This window comes from Pleurodeles waltl, chromosome 4_2 (assembly GCF_031143425.1).
Source record: "Pleurodeles waltl isolate 20211129_DDA chromosome 4_2, aPleWal1.hap1.20221129, whole genome shotgun sequence".
In the NCBI taxonomy this organism is placed as follows: domain Eukaryota; kingdom Metazoa; phylum Chordata; class Amphibia; order Caudata; family Salamandridae; genus Pleurodeles; species Pleurodeles waltl.
In genome coordinates, this window is record NC_090443.1 from 315,353,336 (window position 1) to 315,373,190 (window position 19,855).

General features: G+C 44.0%; 1 protein-coding gene across 9 annotated transcripts in view; it reads right to left on the reverse strand.

Annotated features, from left to right (window-relative positions):
• Window positions 1-19,855, reverse strand: part of TNRC6B (trinucleotide repeat containing adaptor 6B) — a 1,322,553-nt gene that overhangs the window by 844,585 nt on the left and 458,113 nt on the right. For all 9 annotated transcript variants that reach the window (XM_069231280.1, XM_069231283.1, XM_069231279.1 and 6 more), the window contains one exon: window positions 9,277-9,364. In XM_069231280.1, the coding sequence (XP_069087381.1) occupies window positions 9,277-9,364 (88 nt within the window). The remainder of the gene's footprint in view (window positions 1-9,276; window positions 9,365-19,855) is intronic.

The following is a 19,855-nucleotide window of genomic DNA, read 5'->3' on the forward strand; positions in this document are numbered from 1 at the left end:
ATGCATGAGATAGGCTGTCCCCTAACCGGTATGCAAGATATCAGATGTCTGTAGTTTCAGGTGTCCTCTCCTCTGGTTGAAGAACCTTTCCTCCTTGCATGGAAAGCAGGTCTTGTGGTACTGGCAGTTTATGTATGTTGTGTGCCTTCACTATTAGATCCAACTACCATGTTTGTTTTGCCAACCGGGGGCTATGAACCATTCACAATCTGCATTTAATGATCAACACTGGGAGTAGTGTGATTGGGGGGAAAAGCAGGAGCAATTTTCCCTGACCAGTCTACCAACAGATCATTTCCTAAGGAGTGGGCGTATAGGTGCCTGGATGCAAGTATTGGCATTTCACGCTTTCTGGCATTGCAAACAGGTTTTTCTGGTGCTCCCCTCTTTTTGAGCACCTTCCCTATCATCTTCTGATTCAGCCCACGCTTGCATGAGGTGGAAGCTTGTCTGCTCTGATTGTCTACTTCCAAGCTATGTCAGGTCTGCGGCTAGTGCTGCCAAGCACTTTGTGAATACTCCAGGACCTGACCTTATGCCAAAGGGTAGCACTGAATTTGTAGTGTGTTTCGTTTATTAGGAAGCGCAATAACTTCTTGTACCTAATTCAGTGGAATATGCAGATAGGCCTCCTTTACGTCTATGGTTGCCATATAATCCTCTTGCTGTTATTGAGTGATAACCACATGTAGAGTTGTCATTTTTAATCTTTGTTTTCTTATAAACTTGTTTAGGAAGCTGAGGTCTAGTATGGGTCATAGTGACTTCTTTGGTTTTGGTATTAGGAAGTATATTGAGTAGACTCCTTGATCCATCTTTTCAGAGTACATTTTCTATTGCCTGTTTTTGTAACAATTCTTTTGCTTCCTTCTAAGATAGGTTATTTCTTTCTTTGCATGGGTGTTGCACTTTGGGCCTCGGTGGTGGGTGTTGTACCAGTGTTATGCAACAGCTGTGTTGAATTATGTACAGAATCCATTTCTCTGATGTGACCTCCCTCCAGGAAGGATGTCTCCTAATCTTCCCTCTACAGATGTTGTGAGTTGGTCGAAGGCGAATTGTAGCTAGTCACTGGTTTGCTGTTGCCAATCCTTTTACTTATATCTAATTTTTCAAAGTTTCAGTGTTCTTAACTGAGGTAATTGTACTATTAAACTAATACAGTTTTGGGGCTTAAGGTGATTAACAATGCTTACTGCTACATTAAATTATCAGCCATTCGTAGTGTAATGGGGGGGGAAGCATGGGGATCTATGAAAGATACAATGCTAGACAAGAACATCTCTTGCTGTGCCAGGCTCACTCCTCTGCACAACAGAGAAGAACTAGGGCAAAGCTACATTGCTGGAGCTGTGACAACCATTACAGCTGCATTCCCACTTTTCACCAGAAGAAGGCATCTCACACAACAGAAGGAGCTGCTAGATCATCCACAGAAACAGTTCCACATCTTGCCACCAAAGAGCACTGCAGGTCTTCGGACTGGGGACGAATGTTAAGTCTATAGCCAAAAATGTCACTGATCATTAGTTATTTGAATAGGCATCTCTTCCACAGCAGGAAGTGAGCATAGCTGTGTCATCACCATAGGAGACAGCTTCAGGTTCTTCCACTACCAGACAAGCTGTGGCTAAATGCACTGCCAAGGCAGTCAGGTTCTGCTTTTCACTTATCCCATCATTGCATGAGCAGGACTAGATATGTTGTTTCACAGCTAATCAGGAGGGCATGGTCGGACATTGTTCTCAGAGAAGCTGTAATATCAGCTACAGATGCAATTCTTTTTCTCACCACTCCAAAGTGGAAAATCACACATCTCTGCATTGCTGAGGACTCAGAACAATATACTTGAACAATATACTTGTATCCATCAGGTTGCTCACAACTGTGCTTCAATTTAATAAACAACTAAAAACACTCCACTATTTAAAGAATACTAAATCGTAATGCAATTAAAGTACACAAACCAGCAACACCGCCAATCACATGTTGCCTGTGTCTTAGCCTTTAACCCTGCACAGTGATCCACTGACTTTCAGCTAGGTCTGTACAACATAAACACCACATACATGGAAACATACCCCCAGACATTACATTTCCACTTCTAACTACCAAACGTCACGGCTTTCTACCTCTCATCACAGGAGAAACAGAAAAAAGATGTGGCACTTTTACACTACATTAAAAGAGAATACAGCTATAGCTCCACTTCACTCCCCCCAAGAGGGACTGTGAGACTTTAGCTGCAGTTCCTCTCCACCAAACAGCACATCACATAGTAGGCAGAGGTCTGAGAGTAGCCAGCATCTATAGTCCCAATGTCAGCCCCTACAGACAAGTACAATACTGCTGTATTTGTGGGACTGGATAAGCAAGTAATTGTAACTGCACTAATATAGCCCTTACTACCCCCGACGAGGTGTTATATCGTTTTACATTATCTAGCACCCTAATCCAGAACCCAAGGTAAGTGATTAATTCAGTGGTTAAATGCTGGTTATTGCAATTAGTCGTGTGTTTTGAAGAAAAAACATTACATGCATATACTCCAGTTACTCTGTGATAGATTATATTAATACCAGTTAGGTGTGATCATTAATGGGGGAATATGTGGTTTCAAGTGAATGGTTGGTGAGATTAGTTAGTTAGTTTCCAGGAATAGGGTTTTAAAGCAGGAGAGGTTTTGATCCGTAAAATGAGGTGTCCACCTTTGGCAGAATTACAATAAGAGAAGAACGAGTTACTTACCTTCGGTAACGACTTTTCTGGTGGATACATTAGCTACCTGTGGATTCCTCACCTAATGAATACTCCCATGGTGCCAGCATTCGACGGAAATCTTCTTCCTAGTCTCTGCACGTCGACGAGGACGTCACTCTAGCCCACGCAACGCCTTCTGACGTCATACAGGCAATAAGAGGTCCTCGCCGACGTGCCGACGTCAGTACCAACATTTTTTACGTGCATGAGAACAACAACCCAATGCAATGAAAGAGCAAGGCAACATCCCATAACATTGTAAAATACACAACATTGCAATAAAATGGCTGTAAAATTAATATAACTTTTTTTTTTTTTTAACCAACAAATATATGCAAATCATATATATACACGAATATATATACATATAAATATATATACACATATAAATATATACAAGTATCCATATATACATCTATTGCAACCTTGAAGACCAAGAGGAGCGCACTCAAGGATTACTTGGTAAGACCAGAAAGGCAGCGGGGAGGCGGGTGGGACCGTGAGGAATCCACAGGTAGCTAATGTATCCACCAGAAAAGTCGTTACCGAATGTAAGTAACTCGCTCTTCTGATGGATACAACTACCTGTGGATTCCTCACCTAATGAATAGAGTCCCAAAGCAGTACCACTCCCGGTGGTGGGTGCCGAAATGGTAAAACCAAGAAATCATGCAGCACTGACCGTGCAAAATGGCCGTCCCTTCTGACCTCAGAGTCCAAACAGTAATGTTTCGCAAAAGTGTGAAGGGACGACCAAGTTGCGGCCTTGCAGATGTCGACCACAGGAACACCCCTGGCCAAGGCCGAAGTGGCCGACTTAGCTCTAGTGGAATGAGCTCTAATGCCATCAGGAGGATCCTTCTTTGCCAAAGAGTAACAGATTTTAATGCAAAGAACAACCCACCTAGAGAGTGTTCTCTTGTGGACTGCCTTTCCTCTCCTCTTGCCCACGTATCCGATGAACAGCTGATCCTCCAGCCTGAAGTCCTTCGTTCTATCAATGTAGAAGCTTAACGCCCTCTTTGGGTCCAAGCGATGTAGTCTCTCTTGCTCCTTTGAAGGATAAGGCGGAGGATAGAACGTGGACAAAGTAATTGTCTGGGCCAAATGGAAGGGTGAAACAACCTTCGGGAGGAAAGCAGCCTTGGTCCTCAACACCACCTTATCCCCATAAAATCTTGTATAAGGGGGTTTTACCGATAAGGCCTGCAACTCACTCACTCTCCTTGCAGATGTTATAGCCACCAGGAAGACTGTTTTAATAACCAAATACCTTAAGGGGCAAGAATGCATAGGCTCAAAAGGGGACCCCATAAGGAAAGTGAGGACCAAGCACAAATCCCATTGAGGCATAACGAATGGTTTTGGAGGATATTTATTTAGAAGACCTTTCAAGAATTTGAGAACAATAGGGGATTTAAATAACGATGGTTGATCTGGAAGACAAATGAAGGCTGACAAAGCCGACAAATAACCCTTAATGGTAGCCACTGCACAACCCTTCTGCGCTAGAGACAGAGCAAAAGACAAAACGTCCGACAGATGAGCATGTAAGGGATCAATCTGTCTCTCCCCACACCACATAACAAATTTAGACCACCTATTAGCGTAGATAGATTTAGTGGAGTGTCGCCTGGCCGCTAATATAACATCCACTACATCAGGCGGGAGAGAGAAAGAACTCGGGTTGCCCCGTTCAATCTCCAGGCATGTAGGTGTAGACTCTGGAGGTTGGGGTGTAAAACCTGCCCCTGCGACTGCGAGAGGAGGTCTGCCCTGAGAGGGAGACGGAGCGGAGGGCACAGTGAGAGTTGGAGAAGGTCGGAGTACCACACCCTCCTTGGCCAATCCGGAGCTATTAAGATGACTTGGGCCCGGTCTTGGCGAATCTTCCTCAACACTCGAGGAATCAAGGGTATGGGGGAAACGCGTAAAGCAACTTGTCGCACCAGGTTATCAGAAACGCGTCCCCCAACGCTCCCTGCACCGGATACTGGAGGCTGCAGAATAACAGACAATGCGCGTTCTCCCGAGTGGCAAACAGATCTATCCGAGGAAACCCCCACATCTGGAAGATTAAACAGACTTGATCTGGATGGAGACGCCACTCGTGGTCTGCCGAGAATTGGCGACTGAGACTGTCCGCACGTACATTCAAGACCCCGGCCAGATGATTTGCTACCAAGCAAATCTGATGGTCCTTTGCCCAGGACCATAGTCGAAGAGCTTCTCTGCAGAGAAGGTACGACCCTACTCCTCCCTGTTTGTTTATGTACCACATCGTGGTAGTATTGTCCGTCAGGACCTGTACCGACTGACCACGAAGGGAAGGGAGGAAGGCCTTGAGAGCCAGACGTACAGCCCATAACTCTAACAGATTGATATGAAACATCTGTTCCTCTGGAGACCAAAGTCCTTTGATCTCCAGATCCCCCAGATGAGCTCCCCACCCTAGAGTGGAAGCATCCGTTATGACCGTGGCCACTGGTGGCGACTGCGCGAACAGCTTTCCTTGCGAAAGATTGTTGCCCGCAATCCACCACTTCAAGTCCACAGCAGCATCTCTGGAGATCTTGACCGCACCTTCTAGATCTCCCTTGTGTTGAGACCACTGCCTTCGGAGGCACCACTGAAGAGCCCTCATGTGCCAGCGAGCATGCGTGACCAACAGAATGCAGGAGGCAAACAGACCGAGCAGACGAAGGACCTTGAGGACTGGAACTACCGCTCCATTTCGAAACATTGGAACCAATTCCTGAATATCTTGAACCCGCTGAGGCGGAGGAAAGGCTCGATTCAATGTTGTATCCAGTACTGCCCCTATGAACAGGAGGCGCTGAGAGGGCTCCAGGTGAGATTTGGGCACGTTCACCGAAAAGCCCAGGTCGAACAACAACTGGGTTGTTGACTGCAGATGATACGACACAAGCTCCGGGGACTTGGCTTTGATCAACCAGTCGTCCAAGTAAGGGAATACTGCTATCCCCTTCCTCCTGAGCTCTGCCGCAACCACTGACATCACCTTCGTGTAGACTCGAGGTGCTGAAGTAAGACCAAACGGGAGGACCGCAAACTGATAGTGCTGCGACCCTACCACAAACCGGAGATACTTCCTGTGCGACTTGAGTATCGGGATATGAAAATAAGCATCCTGCAAGTCGACAGACACCATCCAATCTTCTTTGTTCAACGCCAAAACCACCTGTGCTAGGGTCAGCATCTTGAACTTTTCCTGATTGAGGAACCAATTCAAGATCCTCAGATCCAGGATCGGTCTCAACCGACCATCTTTCTTGGGAATCCGGAAGTACCTTGAGTAACAACCTCGACCCCTTTCCTGCTCTGGAACCAACTCCACCGCGCCCTTTGAAAGGAGGACTTGAACCTCCTGTTCTAGCAACAGGAGGTGTTCTTCTGAACAATAAAATGGGCGGGGCGGGATGGGGGGCGGAAACTCCCGAAAGGGAAGGGTGTAGCCTTTTTCCACAATACTGATAACCCAAGTGTCCGTTGTAATAGTCTCCCACTTGTGGAGAAAATGCCGTAATCTTCCCCCTGCAGGAGAGGAGTGAGTGGGAAATGGTGGAAGCCTAAGGCTGCTTTCCCTGCTGCACCCCTCCAGAGGACGAGGAAGAGGCAGAGTGCTGTTGAGAGGCTCCTCTGGTGCGGGCCCTACCTCTCCCTCTAAATGATCTATAGGGGTGAGAAGAGGCGGGTTGCTGGAACCTCCCCCGAAAGGAAGAGGAGGAAGAGCCATGCCCAAATCCACGAAACCTCCTGAAAAACCTGGAAGAGGCAGAGGAAGAAGGAGCTTGCAGCCCTAACGTTTTGGCTGTGGCCCTGCTCTCTTTAAATCGCTCCAAGGCCGAATCTGCCTTTGCTCCAAACAGTTTGTCCCCATCAAACGGGAGGTCTAATAGGGTCGACTGTACGTCCGCAGAAAACCCTGAATTTCGGAGCCAGGCCTGTCTCCTCGCCACCACAGCCGTGCCCATCGCCCTAGCCACCGAGTCGGTCGTGTCCAGCCCAGACTGGATAATCTGGGTTGCGGCAGCCTGGGCGTCCGAGACAACATCCAAGAGCCCCTGGGGAAGCTCCGTAAAAGAAGATGAAATATCATCCATAAGAGCATGGATATATCTCCCCAGAATGCAAGTTGCGTTGGTGGCCTTCAACGCCAAACTGCAAGAAGAAAATATTTTCTTGGATTGCGCATCCAGTTTTTTGGAGTCCCTGTCTCTAGGTACCGTCGGGAAAGATCCAGGCGCTGATTTCGATGAACAGGAGGCTTGCACCACCAAGCTCTCCGGCGTAGGGTGTCTTGAAAGAAAACCAGGGTCAGATGGTGCAGCCCGATATCTTCTGGCCACAGCCCTATGAACTGCCGAGGAAGATACAGGCTTCTTCCACACCTCCAACACCGGATCAAGCAAAGCCTCATTAAACGGCAAGAGAGGCTCCGCTGCAGCAGAGGCCGGATGCAGCACCTCCGTCAATAAATTCTGCTTCGCCTCTGCCACCGGCAAAGGCAGATCCAGAAAGTTAGCCGCCTTCCTCACCACCGCGTGAAAGGTAGCAGCCTCCTCCGTATACTCCCCTGGAGATGAAAGGTCCCACTCAGGGGAAGTATCCAGCCCACTGGCCGTATCCAGACCATGCAGTCCATCACCAGAGTCCTCAACCTCTCCTTCCTCCAGGACTCGCTGGTACTCCTGCTCTTCCAAAAGACGGAGAGCACGCCTCCTTGAATGTAGTCTCTGCTCAATACGCTGAGTCGACATGGCCTCTGCCGAAGTCAAAGATCGGCGCCGATCTCCAAAAGCATCCGACGCCGCATCCGGCGCCACAGGCAGCTTCGGCGCCGATGAAGGAGCAGGACGAAGAGATCTTGGAGCCGATGGACCCACCGGAGTCACAGGACGAAATCCCGACGTCGACGGGATGGAAACTTCCGGAGCCAATCCCTCTGAAGCCACCGGAGCGGCCACCGGCGCCGACCCCACATTCCCAAAAGGGAGAAAGGGCATAAAGGGTGCCGGCCGAAGAGGCGCAGGATCACGCAATGAAAAGGCCAAAGGGCCCGAAGGACCAGCCGGAGCCCCTCCTGGAGCCATCTGCTAAAAGATGGTATACCAAGCATTCAGAAATGCAGTACTATCGGCTCCAGGGGCGGGAAAAGCCGGATACTGAGGTGCCTGGATCGAAGGCGACCCCGACGCCGGAGACATCACAAGAGGCTGCATCACCTCAACCACAGACGCTTGTCCAGGAGAAGTCGGCGAAGTCGGCGAAGTCGGTGACGCCGGAGAGGGCAACGGCGTCGATGGATGCGGCGTGACCGTGGGACTGACCTCCCAAGTCCTCCGACGCCGAGCCGAAGGCGACCTCGAACGAGTCTCCTTGCTGGAATGACGCCGTGAATCTCTATGGCGGCGGGAGTCTCGATAACGCCGATGAGACCTTGGCGAGGAAGACTTTTTGTGATGTTTTTCCTTTCTCTTCGACTTCGCCAGGAATAGTTTAGCCTCACGTTCTTTGAGGGCCTTCGGATTCATGTGCTGACATGAATCACAAGTCACGACGTCGTGGTCGGAGCTCAAACACCAGAGACAGTCGGAGTGAGGATCCGTAACGGACATCTTGCCCCCACACTCTCGACAGGGCTTGAAACCTGACTTTCTCTGAGACATGGTTACCGCAGAGAAGAACTACGCAGCAGAAAATACACTGTAACTACTAAAGTAACAGTAGCTCCCTCGAAGATAACCGTTTCGAATGCACGGAAAAAAGGGAACTGATGTCGGCACGTCGGCGAGGACCTCTTATTGCCTGTATGACGTCAGACGGCGTCGCGTGGGCTAGAGCGACGTCCTCGTCGACGTGCAGAGACTAGGAAGAAGATTTCCGTCGAATGCTGGCGCCATGGGAGTATTCATTAGGTGAGGAATCCACAGGTAGTTGTATCCATCAGAAAAAGGCGAACAGCCAAGAGATTGAGAGGAGGCTATAATCAGTAAAAGAAAGCATCCAGAGGAAGGAAGGTAGGAAGAGGGTCACTCTGAAGAAAGAAAGAAATCAAGCCTAAAGGAATTAAGTGGAATTAAGTCAAGTTCAGTTTTTTCATGCAGGGTTTTGGAGTATAGTGGAAAGTGGCTTTCTGAGGTACCAAGTGATCCAAGAATGTAAGCTGTAGAAAACAATTGGAGCACGTAAAATCTAAAAAGAAGAAAACATTATATATTGTGCTCAATATCCAGGGTAGGCAGCTTAAAGCATGGAATTGAGTCTAGATTTCACTTTAACTTGAACAGTCCAGCCTCCTATGTGGCACCCTAGAACAGCTCTTTCAAACCGTCTGGAGTATGCCCACCTTGGTACAGGGTTTGTACATTGCACAATGCCAAAGTATAGTTTAAAAACCTTCCATGAAATGGGGACATCTTCACAATCATCACTTTCTGGATATAAGGCCCTACTTTGGATATTGAACAATCCAAGGCACTTCAAGTCTCGCACCTTTTGAGCAGCGTCTTTCCTTTTCTTATCTTCCTTCTTGCGTTTCTTGTCTTCCATGAACTGTTCGTCCTTATCTTGCTCCTTCTCTCTGTAAACAACAAAAATTCGAATTAACATTTAATTCAAAGGGATATGTTTTAAACCTAATACAGTCGAGGGGAGGGCAGGCTTTGCAAATTAATAAAGGTAAGATGAAAGGCTAAGTGCATTAATGAAGATATAAACCAGTTAGCATGGTGTCAAAAACAGATCCCTGAAGTGGATTTATTACTCCACTGATCCCTCCAATAAGGCATCAACCACAATGTAAGTAGCCAAGTGGGATAAGTGCCACAGCCCTGCTGCCCAAAACAGAGCAGATGAGGGGACAATAACAATAGCAGAGTACCTTAGACTTAGCCAGTTGCTGGACCATGCCATTCTACTTTCATGGGAAAACTGTAACCATTCTGAACCTCCCTCTCTGCCCCTCGACCCCCAAAACTATACCAGGTCAGGACCCACCTAACTGCCAGACAGGCATAGACGATATATCCACCAACCCTCCAGCCATACAGGGGCAACACCAGCCCTGCCTGTTTTCGGACACCAGAAACTGTACTCAAAGTTAGAAAGGTAGCCAGTACCAAACCCTGCAGTCGGTGCTGTAGTTAAAACCAGACATAATAGTTGTTGCCTGTCAATAGCAGCAGACACGTGCCAAGTATGCACCTCAGGTCAAGTGAAGGAGAGTAACATACATCGATGTCATTGTTCTATTCACTGACCCCTGTGCCTTACAGGAGCAAAACTGTTCGCTTCCAGAACAGACACTGCAGGGTACTGCACCCACTAGTATACTTTTGTACAGGGCAGCAGAAGCATGTTGAGGGAAGTCCTATAGAGCCACAAGGTCTTCTACAATTTAAGCTCAAGTTCACATCGCTAACTGGACGAAGAAAAGGCCTACAGGGGCAAAGTTCTTAATGTGAAATAGAGCTTCTAATCCTTACAATAAACACCGATCTTCCTTGCTATCCCCAAAAGAGAAGCCTGGCAAACTCATGAAGTATACAGTCTAGCTTCTACCTAACTGATTACAAAGGTGTGAAGTGTCAACCGGCACGACCTCTACCATGAGAAAATGTTACCTACCTTTAATTACTATTCTTCTGGTGAATACTCTACCTGAAGATCCCTCACCTTTAAATATTCCCAGGTGGTCCTGATCTTCGGCAGGAGCTCTCCACCGCCAGTAGAGGGCGCAGGTTCCATTCAGTTGTCGTGCACAGGGTCGTGATGATATCAGTGCCATATAAAGCCAGGACCAGCACCCGACATCAGTTCAATTCAGTTTTTACTGCGACTTCCGAGGTGTTATCAAGAAGACTGACAGTCCAGCAGTGGTTCAATATGGAGCAACGGTATATAAATGGGAGGGATCTTCGTTTTATCCCACTTTCCTTCCAATTTAAAGTCCAAGCAACATCGACAGCTACATCAGACAAATGTGAACAGTACATTGTGGAACTATCTAGTACAAAGCATTTAACCATTAATTTTGCATTCCTGTGTTATCTCAATGAAAATAATGAAAATGTAAAAGTCAAGTACTCTGCCATTTAATACACTAATTAAATCTTCCCCAATACATCCAAGTAAAAGCAACAAAATATCTGCGACCTTCGAACAATGTAAGCATTTTCAAATTATAATTCATTAGCAACTCAGATTTTTGAAGGACACAATGCAAGAACCCAATTCTAATCGCGGACAGACGAATACATTTCAGACACAAGACATGCCTACAGGACAGTTCGGCGAGTCTGTATTGGACAAAACTATTTTGGCAAAAAATAGGGCGAAACCTCCACGTGTTTTCCCTTCGAATTGCAACATCATTAAACTGCCTCAGCATCCCAAGAACCTGGAGTATGGACCTGATCAAAGTTGCATAATCCCTTTCTGCAGATGCCAAACACTGCTAGCTCTGAGCAAATGACACAGGTTAGTTAGGGGCCTGTCTGTGAAAGCAGCCCTTGAGGAAACCTCAGCTAGTAACAACCCACAGCTCATTCTGTCACACCAAACAAGAGCACATCAGTCAACACCATTTTTAGATCTTCAAGATTCATTTTTTATTTAACTGAACACAACTCACAAATGCATATCAAATATTGTTCCTTGATTTAAAACTCATCCTAATACATATTAATTATACAGGTTTCTGATTGTTTTCCTCTATTTGGAAACACTGGTAATAGCGGTTAGCTGTGACTCTAGTGGAAGGATCAAAATCATTTTATAACAAAAATCATATAGGTGCTAAAATAGCAAAAGCATCAAAATATCAAAATATCAAAACAAGTGATCAAGTAAAACTTTATCAGATGATTTCAGTAAATGTGTCAAAATAGCTTTATTCATAATAACACTTCCATTGCCTAGTAAAGTCAAACATTAACAATACTGAAATCAGGGGTGTGGAATTACTATAGCCCGATGTCCAGGTCATATTATTTGGGGTTGAGGACAACAAGTTTTCATGTGTATTTTGTCCTTGGGACAAGTAGGCCCAGCCTCCTCCAGCACAACCCCTTTTGCTGCCAATTTACAGGGAAGGGAACGGTCTGCAGTTGAGGTAATTTGTGTCCATTTTATAATGCTGCTTGAACTTGTATTTATGGTTCATTAATGCAGAGCCTTTATTATTACGTTGAGCACTCTAAAACATTGTAAGGTCTCAAAGCACTCAGTGGTTCCAGTAAAAAAAAAAAAAAAAAAAAAAAAAAAAAAACTTTTGCATTGCAATAGGTCTCGCATTTGCTTGAGTTGGAGCTATTGGTGCTATAAATGCATAACTGGACTTTTCTTGCCACATAAATTAGTAAATCCTCCTACATAAGTTGGTCCTTCTTGCCACATAATACCTGTGGCCTTGCATATAACTAACACACTTCTATTTACTGCAGACTCCTGACCAAATGACCATGAACATTTCTTAGATTGCTTTCAGTACTGTCTTCTTGTAATTTATTTTTAATGTGGGTAATGTGTGAGGGACTGTTACGGTTTCAGAGAAATGTTATGTTTGTTTCATGCAGCATCCATAAAAAAGGTTATTTAAGACCAAAATAGGACCTCACATGAGAAATGGGAGAGTGACATGAAGCTTATTTGCAGTAAAATTAGTGAGCTGCTGCTGTGTTACAAGTATTGAAAACACACATCACTATTCCAGAATATTAGATGTAAACACGTTAAGAACTTGGACGGATGTGCCTGTGCATTGTCAGTGTTCTGGCCAAGGAGGGCAAGAAAGAGCTGGAACTGGATCATAAATTCAAATATGTTACAAACATGGGTCCCCAAAAAAAAGTTTGGCCCAGGGCTGCCAAAATCCTTAAGATGCCCCAGGGGAGAACTAGGGCAAAAGTATGATAAATGTGGTTGCACAAGTAAGGAAGTGGATTAGGCTGCAGTTATCAGTAACTGGGAGAGTATATCTTGTGAAGATGGCTATTCTCTTGAAATGCATTCGCTAAAGAGTTTATGGCAGACGTGGAGCTTCAATGGGGGCAAAACTGAGCCCTGAAGGCTGACATCTACTCGCTGCTGTTACTAAGAAGTTGGAACTGGAGGGGTGGCTTTTCATCAACGTGACGCGCTAATCTGTGTAAACAGTTTTTTAGCCCACGCTTCCAGTGGCTGAAACATACTATTATATGGTAAGCAGGGCGCACAAGAAGGGCTTAAGGGGCAGCGGAAAGAGAGAGGAATGTAGATTTGTAGGTGTAGTAAGTGGGATAATGTACATTACTTTGTGAAATGACCAACATATTTGAAGTCTTTCCAAACAGAGAGAGGGAGAGCATGTGGGCGTATTTTTGCCGCCGTCTAAAAATTCCTGGTGAAATCCGACAGGCACTGCACCATACCCAACTGAAAGCACCTTTCCATGTCAAAAAGATGACAGAGTATACATTTTAAAGTAACTTCAAGCTTGGCATCTATGTGAAATCTTGGTGCTGGACGACTTATGGCTTAAAGTCTTCTCTAAAATCACTGCAGTTATTTTGCAGTTTTAATTAGCGTGAACTCTACCAGCAGGCATCAAAGCGCTTTACAGGAGCACCAGTTATATTTCACAAGAAAGTGCAGATTAATTTTTTTGGGGGGGCACAGGGAGATTAAGTGAATTTCCCATAATCACAGTATGGGAAACCAAGGCAGATACTATATGTAACTTCAATTAGTGATGTAAAGCACTCTTCCACTCGAGTTTGCGCTATATGCGTAGTTATGTAAATCGATCTTCTGATAGAGTTTGCACCATATGAAACTTCACGTCCTCATGTTAGAGCGCTCAAACACCACAAAGAAACAGCGGCATACCCAAAACAAGAAAGAGTTAGAAACTATATACGGCCACAAAGTGGCGAGGCAAAAGAAAAAAAATAGGGAGCCACACTAAGCTATATGGCCGATCATGCAATCATCCATATAACAGGGTCAGTCTGCAAGGCGGTAAAAAAGCAGCCTCAAGCAGGAACAAACATGAAGCATTGTCTTACTAAAACAAGGGAAGTTTGAAAGGCAGGCCAAGGAACGAATGAATGATGGGCGTGGTTAAAGCCCACAGATGTAGATTACATACCGAGAGACAGCACTTGCGCACTGCCAAGGCTCAACCTAAAAACTGTGTACACACATTTGAAAAGTTTAATATGAGGCTACGTATAATGCTCCCAGAATGCTCTTTGGTTAGATGCATATGAATTGCAGAAGCCTGTAAGCAAGATTCATGATTGTTTGCTTTCAAAATAAAATGTTCAGAAGAAAAGAAAAAAAAGCAGGAAAAAAAAAGGTTTGCCTAATTACTGTGAAATTTTAAGTATTATTTCTTTGAAGCACCATTTAGTAAAATGTATTGATGCATGCTTGTATTTCCAAAAGATAATCATATTGGAAAATCAGTGTAACCATTTTCAACAGGATTATGGGAAACATGAAAATAAAGGAGCACTGGCAAAGCCAACCGATCTGACAATGGTGGTCAGTCTTTTGGTTTTGTCAATGTGTGTCTTGTTATGGCTTTTGTAACATATTGTTGTGGGAGCTTCCAGGCTCTGACCATTGTAAAACACTGGCAAAAACAAACAAGTTTTTTTGTATCAAAAAGCGAACTTTGCCCCAGTAGTTCTTGGAACTGAACAATTCTACTTTGTGTGCCAATACACTCCTTGTGGAAGAGCAGAATGCTACTACTTACAGTAAAGCAAGCCGAAAGAGAAATACATTTTCATAAAAATAAGTCTTGGTCAAAGCCAGACCTAATTAGAGACCCAATTATTAAATGAAGTCATAAAAGAGCACCCATGATATATTTACAGAAATAGACCAGGAAGTCGTACTCCTAGAAAATAGTTCTGAACTAAATTTTAACGTGGGCAAATATGCATGTGTAGATTTGCTCAAGCGCAAATCTACTGAGCGTTTGTTTACAAGTTCACTTTCTCTCCAATCACTTCTTCCCCCCAATCCTGGAAGAACTTCTACTTCTGCCTTTTTCAGGAATACATTCCCAACCTTTCTCAGTATGGGAAAAGGTTAGAGAAGAGCTAGTGAAAATCCTCCCAACATGCAAGTTAGTAGGTCTGCACAGATTCAAGGCATTTCAGCGCTGGAACTATTGCTTACTGCTTCCTCCACCCCTAGTATGTAGATCTACGGAAAGGTGGCAAAATAATGAAATTGTTATAGTAGGGCTTGACATCGCTAGCATTCGCGCTTCTATTGTATTGGCCCTGGCATAATCAGGGAGGCTATTATCAGAGCTCTTACATGAAGTTACTGCCATAATTTCTCACCGCCTTACATGGCACCAAAGGGACAAGTAGTTTTTTTTTTTTAAAGTGCAAGTATATTTAAGGAGTAACCTGTCCCATGGACATGTAGATATTTTATTAAATTTCACACTAGTGTGAAATGCTCTTAAACTTCAGATTAAATCAGCATATTGAAGATTTAACCACTTGGGTGCCGCAGACGAGGTGGTCTCGTCCTCGGCACCGGTTTCCCGGTGCTGCGAACGAGAACACCTCGTCCGGCTATGGGCCCCTGGGGGGAGTGCTAGCTCTCCCCCCAATGGCCGAGCACCCCCCTCCCCTGGGCAGAGATGAAAGGGGAATCGCTCCCCCTTCAACCCCCCGTGGTGTCTGATGACATCAGCGCGCTGACCTCATGAGAGGCATTCCCCCCAGCACAGGAAGCTCAGCTTCCAAAAGCATTTCTCCTTCAATCACGTGGAGGGGGCAAAGAGGCATGAAAGGAGAGGGGAAAGGCGATCTGGCAGCAGAAATGCCACTAGAAACCAGGGATTTTTTTTTCTTCTGTTTATGAAATAAGGGGAGCGGCCCCTTGGGCAAGGGCTGCTCCCCAGGAGGGCAATTTATTTCTAGGCTATTTCTTACCCCCGATCCACACCCCGGGGGGACAGAAAGTCTACTAGATGCCAGGGAATAAAAACAGTAAAAGAAAATAGTGGGGTGGTGGCTATCAACCAGTATGGGCCTGGTTATGCCCCCCCCCCGAACAAAAGGGACTAACAGTCATTCAGCTCTCCCCTGCACACTAAAACATCTTATCCCATGGCAAGCAAGAGGACATTTGATTATTTTTGGTTTACAGTTGGGCCATGAGAGCTTGGTAACTCTCAAAATCGTCCCACTTAGAATGGTGAGGGCTGCACTTTTTTTTTTTTACTTTGGGAAGCTGCCATGTAGAAAAATCCGCAAGACCTAGACATCTGAAAACTAAACATCTAGTTGATTCCAGTGTGGTGTGCTTCACATGCACCTGCCCCATTTCCTTACCCACAATGCCCTGCAAACCTGCAACTTTGCTGGAAAGCATACATTTTCCCCACATTTTTGTAATGGAACCTTCCGGAATCTGCAGGAATCCACAAAATTCCTACCACCCAGCATTGTCTCATCTATACCGATACAATTTCTGCTGCACTTGTCAGCCTAAAATTATTTTTTTCAAACTGCCCTTTTGGACCCACTTTGGTTCCCCCTCAATTGCGACGTGTTTTTGGCTCTTCCCTGTCAAACATTTGGCCCACCCACACAAGTGAGGTACCATTTTTATCGGGAGACTTGGGGGAACACTGAGTGGAAGGAAATTTGTGGCTCCTCTCAGATTCTGTCACCGAAATGGGAGGAAAAAGTGTTTTTAGCCACATTTTGAGGATTGCAAAGGATTCTGGGTAACAGAACCGGGTGAGAGCCCGACAAGTCACCCCATCTTGGATTTCCCAAAGTCTCTAGTTTTAAAAAAATGCACAGGTTTGGTAGGTTTCCCTAGGTGGCAGCTGAGCTAGATTCAGCTGCCACCTAGGGAAACCTACCAGGTCAAAGACCTAGAGGCCAAAATCCACAGGTAGGCACTTTGCAAAAAACACCTCTGATTTCTTTGAGAAAATGTTGTGTCCACTTTGTGTTTTGGGGCATTTCCTGTCACAGGCACTAGGCCTAACCACACAAGTGAGGTACCATTTTTATCGGGCGACTTGGGGGAACATAGAATAGCAAAACAAGTGTTATTGCCCCTTGTCTTTCTCTACATTTTTTCCTTCCAAATATAAGACAGTGTGTAAAAAATACATTTTTTTTAAAAACACGTCTATTTTGAGAAATGCCCTGTAATTCACATGCTAATATGGGCACCCCAGAATTCAGAGATGTGCAAATAACCACTGCTCAACACCTTATCTTGTACCCATTTTGGAAATACAAAGGTTTTCTTGATACCTATTTTTGACTCTCTATATTTCAGCAAATGAATTGCTGTATACCCGGTATAGAATGAAAGCCCACTGCAAGGTGCAGCTCATTTATTGGCTCTGGGTACCTAGGGCTCTTGATGAACCTACAAGCCCTATATATCCCCGCAACCAGAAGAGTCCAGCAGATGTAGCGGTATATTTCTTTCAAAAATCTGACATTGCAGGAAAAAGTTAGAGTAAAACGTAGAGAAAAATGGCGTTTTTTCACCTCAATTTTAATTTTTTTTTTCCAGTTTTTATTTTCTGTAGGAAACCCTTGTAGGATCTACACAAATTACCCATTGCTTAATTCAGAATGTTGTCTACTTTTCAGAAATGTTTAGGTTTCTGGGATCCAGCATTGGTTTCACAACCATTTCTGTCACTTACTAGAAGGAGGCTGAAAGCACAACAAATCGTAAAAATGGGGTATGTCCCAGTAAAATGCCAAAATTGTGTTGAAAAATTGGGTTTTCTGATTCAAGTCTGCCTGTTCCTGAAAGCTGAGAAGCTGGTGATTGTAGCACTGCAAACCCTTTGTTGATGCCAATTTCAGGGAAAAAAAACACTAGCCTTCTGCAGCACTTTAAAAAAAAAAAAAAGAAAAATGACATTTTCACAGTATTTTGGCTAATTTCTTGGTCTCCTTCAGGGGAACCACCTAAGTCTGGGTACCTCTAGAATCCCTAGGATGTTGGAAAAAAGGAGACAAATTTGGCGTGGGTAGCTTATGTGGACAAAGTTAGGAAGGCCTAAGCGCGCCCTGCCCCCAAATAGTTAAAAAAAAAAAAAAAAAAAAAAAAAAAGGCCTGGCACCTGAGGACAAAAAGGCCTGGCAGGAAGGGGTTAATAGCAAAACTGCACAAATGACGGTATTTAAGGGGGTAAACAACTCCACACTTCAATCACCTTCAATACAGTCAAAGATTAGACCATAGTAGCTTACACACACTCTCCCCCCCCCCCCCCCCAAACATTTCAAAACTTTAGGATGTTCAGTATGGAGCTCAACCAAATAGTTATGGTATCTATAACAAATAAGTTTACTACTCAATGATCATAAATCAGATATAAATGAAAATCTTTTAAAATATCCTCTTTACAATCAATCTGAATAGGTCGATGGTAACATTAAAAAAAAGTATCTGTATTTCTATTAACACCGTTTTATGATGCATTAGCTCCTTATAAGTATAAAAGAAAGCCAGGTCTTCATCTCTCCTTCATGATTTGATGCAACATGTATAGAAGTAGATACTGGATGGGATGTAGAACCCAGATATCTTTATTTCCAATACAAATTGATGCAATGCTAGAGGTTTCTAAATCAACGCCATAAGAGAAAATAAAATTTTATATATATATAAAAAAAATCATCTTGAGACAACTATATATCGAAAGCCCACGGCCTGTAATTCCATATTACATGCTAATAGTGGGCATCCTCATGCAGTTAAATGGAGCATACCATACAGCCAGCTACTGCGGGCTCGCAGAATATGCTCTGATGAGAACCAATATGACTTGGAATCTAAGGCAATGGTGGACAGGTTTCTAAGTAGAGGTTATCCTCCAAAAATTTTAAGTGATGCACTATACAGAGTAAGGAATAAAAGTAGAGATGAGTTACTTTTTAATAACACAGTGACCAGCAATGATTCCCAACACTCAGCACCTAGAATATTCTTTCAGTATAACCAACAACATGACTCACTAAGAACTATACTCCAAAAAAATTGGCACGTTTTACAGAACGATCCTATTATCAATGATCACATAGAAACTCATCCGTCCATAACATTTCGCAAAGCACGTTCCTTGGGAGATTATCTAACTAGAAGCTATTTTTCAGCAAAAACCAACACATCTTGGTTGAGCCAAAAAAGTTTGGGATTTTGGAAATGTGGCCATTGCAAGGCCTGTAAGTACGCTCAAAATACATACAAATACCAAACTTTTGATGGTCGTCAGTGCGAGATCAAAGATCGAATCACATGTGACACTGAATTTGTGATTTATGTCATTGAATGTGGATGTCATAAAAAATACATTGGAAGTACCATTCACAAGTTAAAAGTCAGGTTCTTACAACACTTCAGAGCCATAAAAAATCAAGATAAAACCTATCCTTTGGCCAAACATTTCTGGGAGGCACATAAAGGAGAGTGTAGTACCTTATCCTTTTATGGTATCAAACATATTAAAAACAATCCCAGAGCTGGCAACAGAACGCTTGAGCTCAGACAAATGGAATCCAAAATTATTTTACTATTGGGCTCCGAATCCCCTTTGGGGCACAATCTTGATGCTGAGCTCTTTGTCCATCTTAGATGATAATATACCGTTTACTGCTTTTATTCTCACTTTAGAAAGAGACTCTCTATGCTTTCTAACTCTAAAAATAGTAGTGCGAATTTAGCAGTATTTTATTTACATTCTCCTTTTGGAAGATGGGTGAGAAGATCATAATTAACTCATATAAACATGCCATGACAGAATTTGTAAAGTTGATATGACTGAGTAATTTTCCTTATTCTGAGTTCACACTATAGTTTGATGAAATTTAGGTGTAATTAGGTCTTATGAATGATTATGTAGATCTATACTGTGCTATTGATGATGATTGTTTAATTTCACTTCCCTGTAACTTGGCAAATGCAGAATATGTAATATTACATATAGAGATACATATATATATATGGAATATGATATGGGACCAAGAAATCAATAGAACTGGTTGTTTTATTTGGAGTTTTGTAACACTTTGAT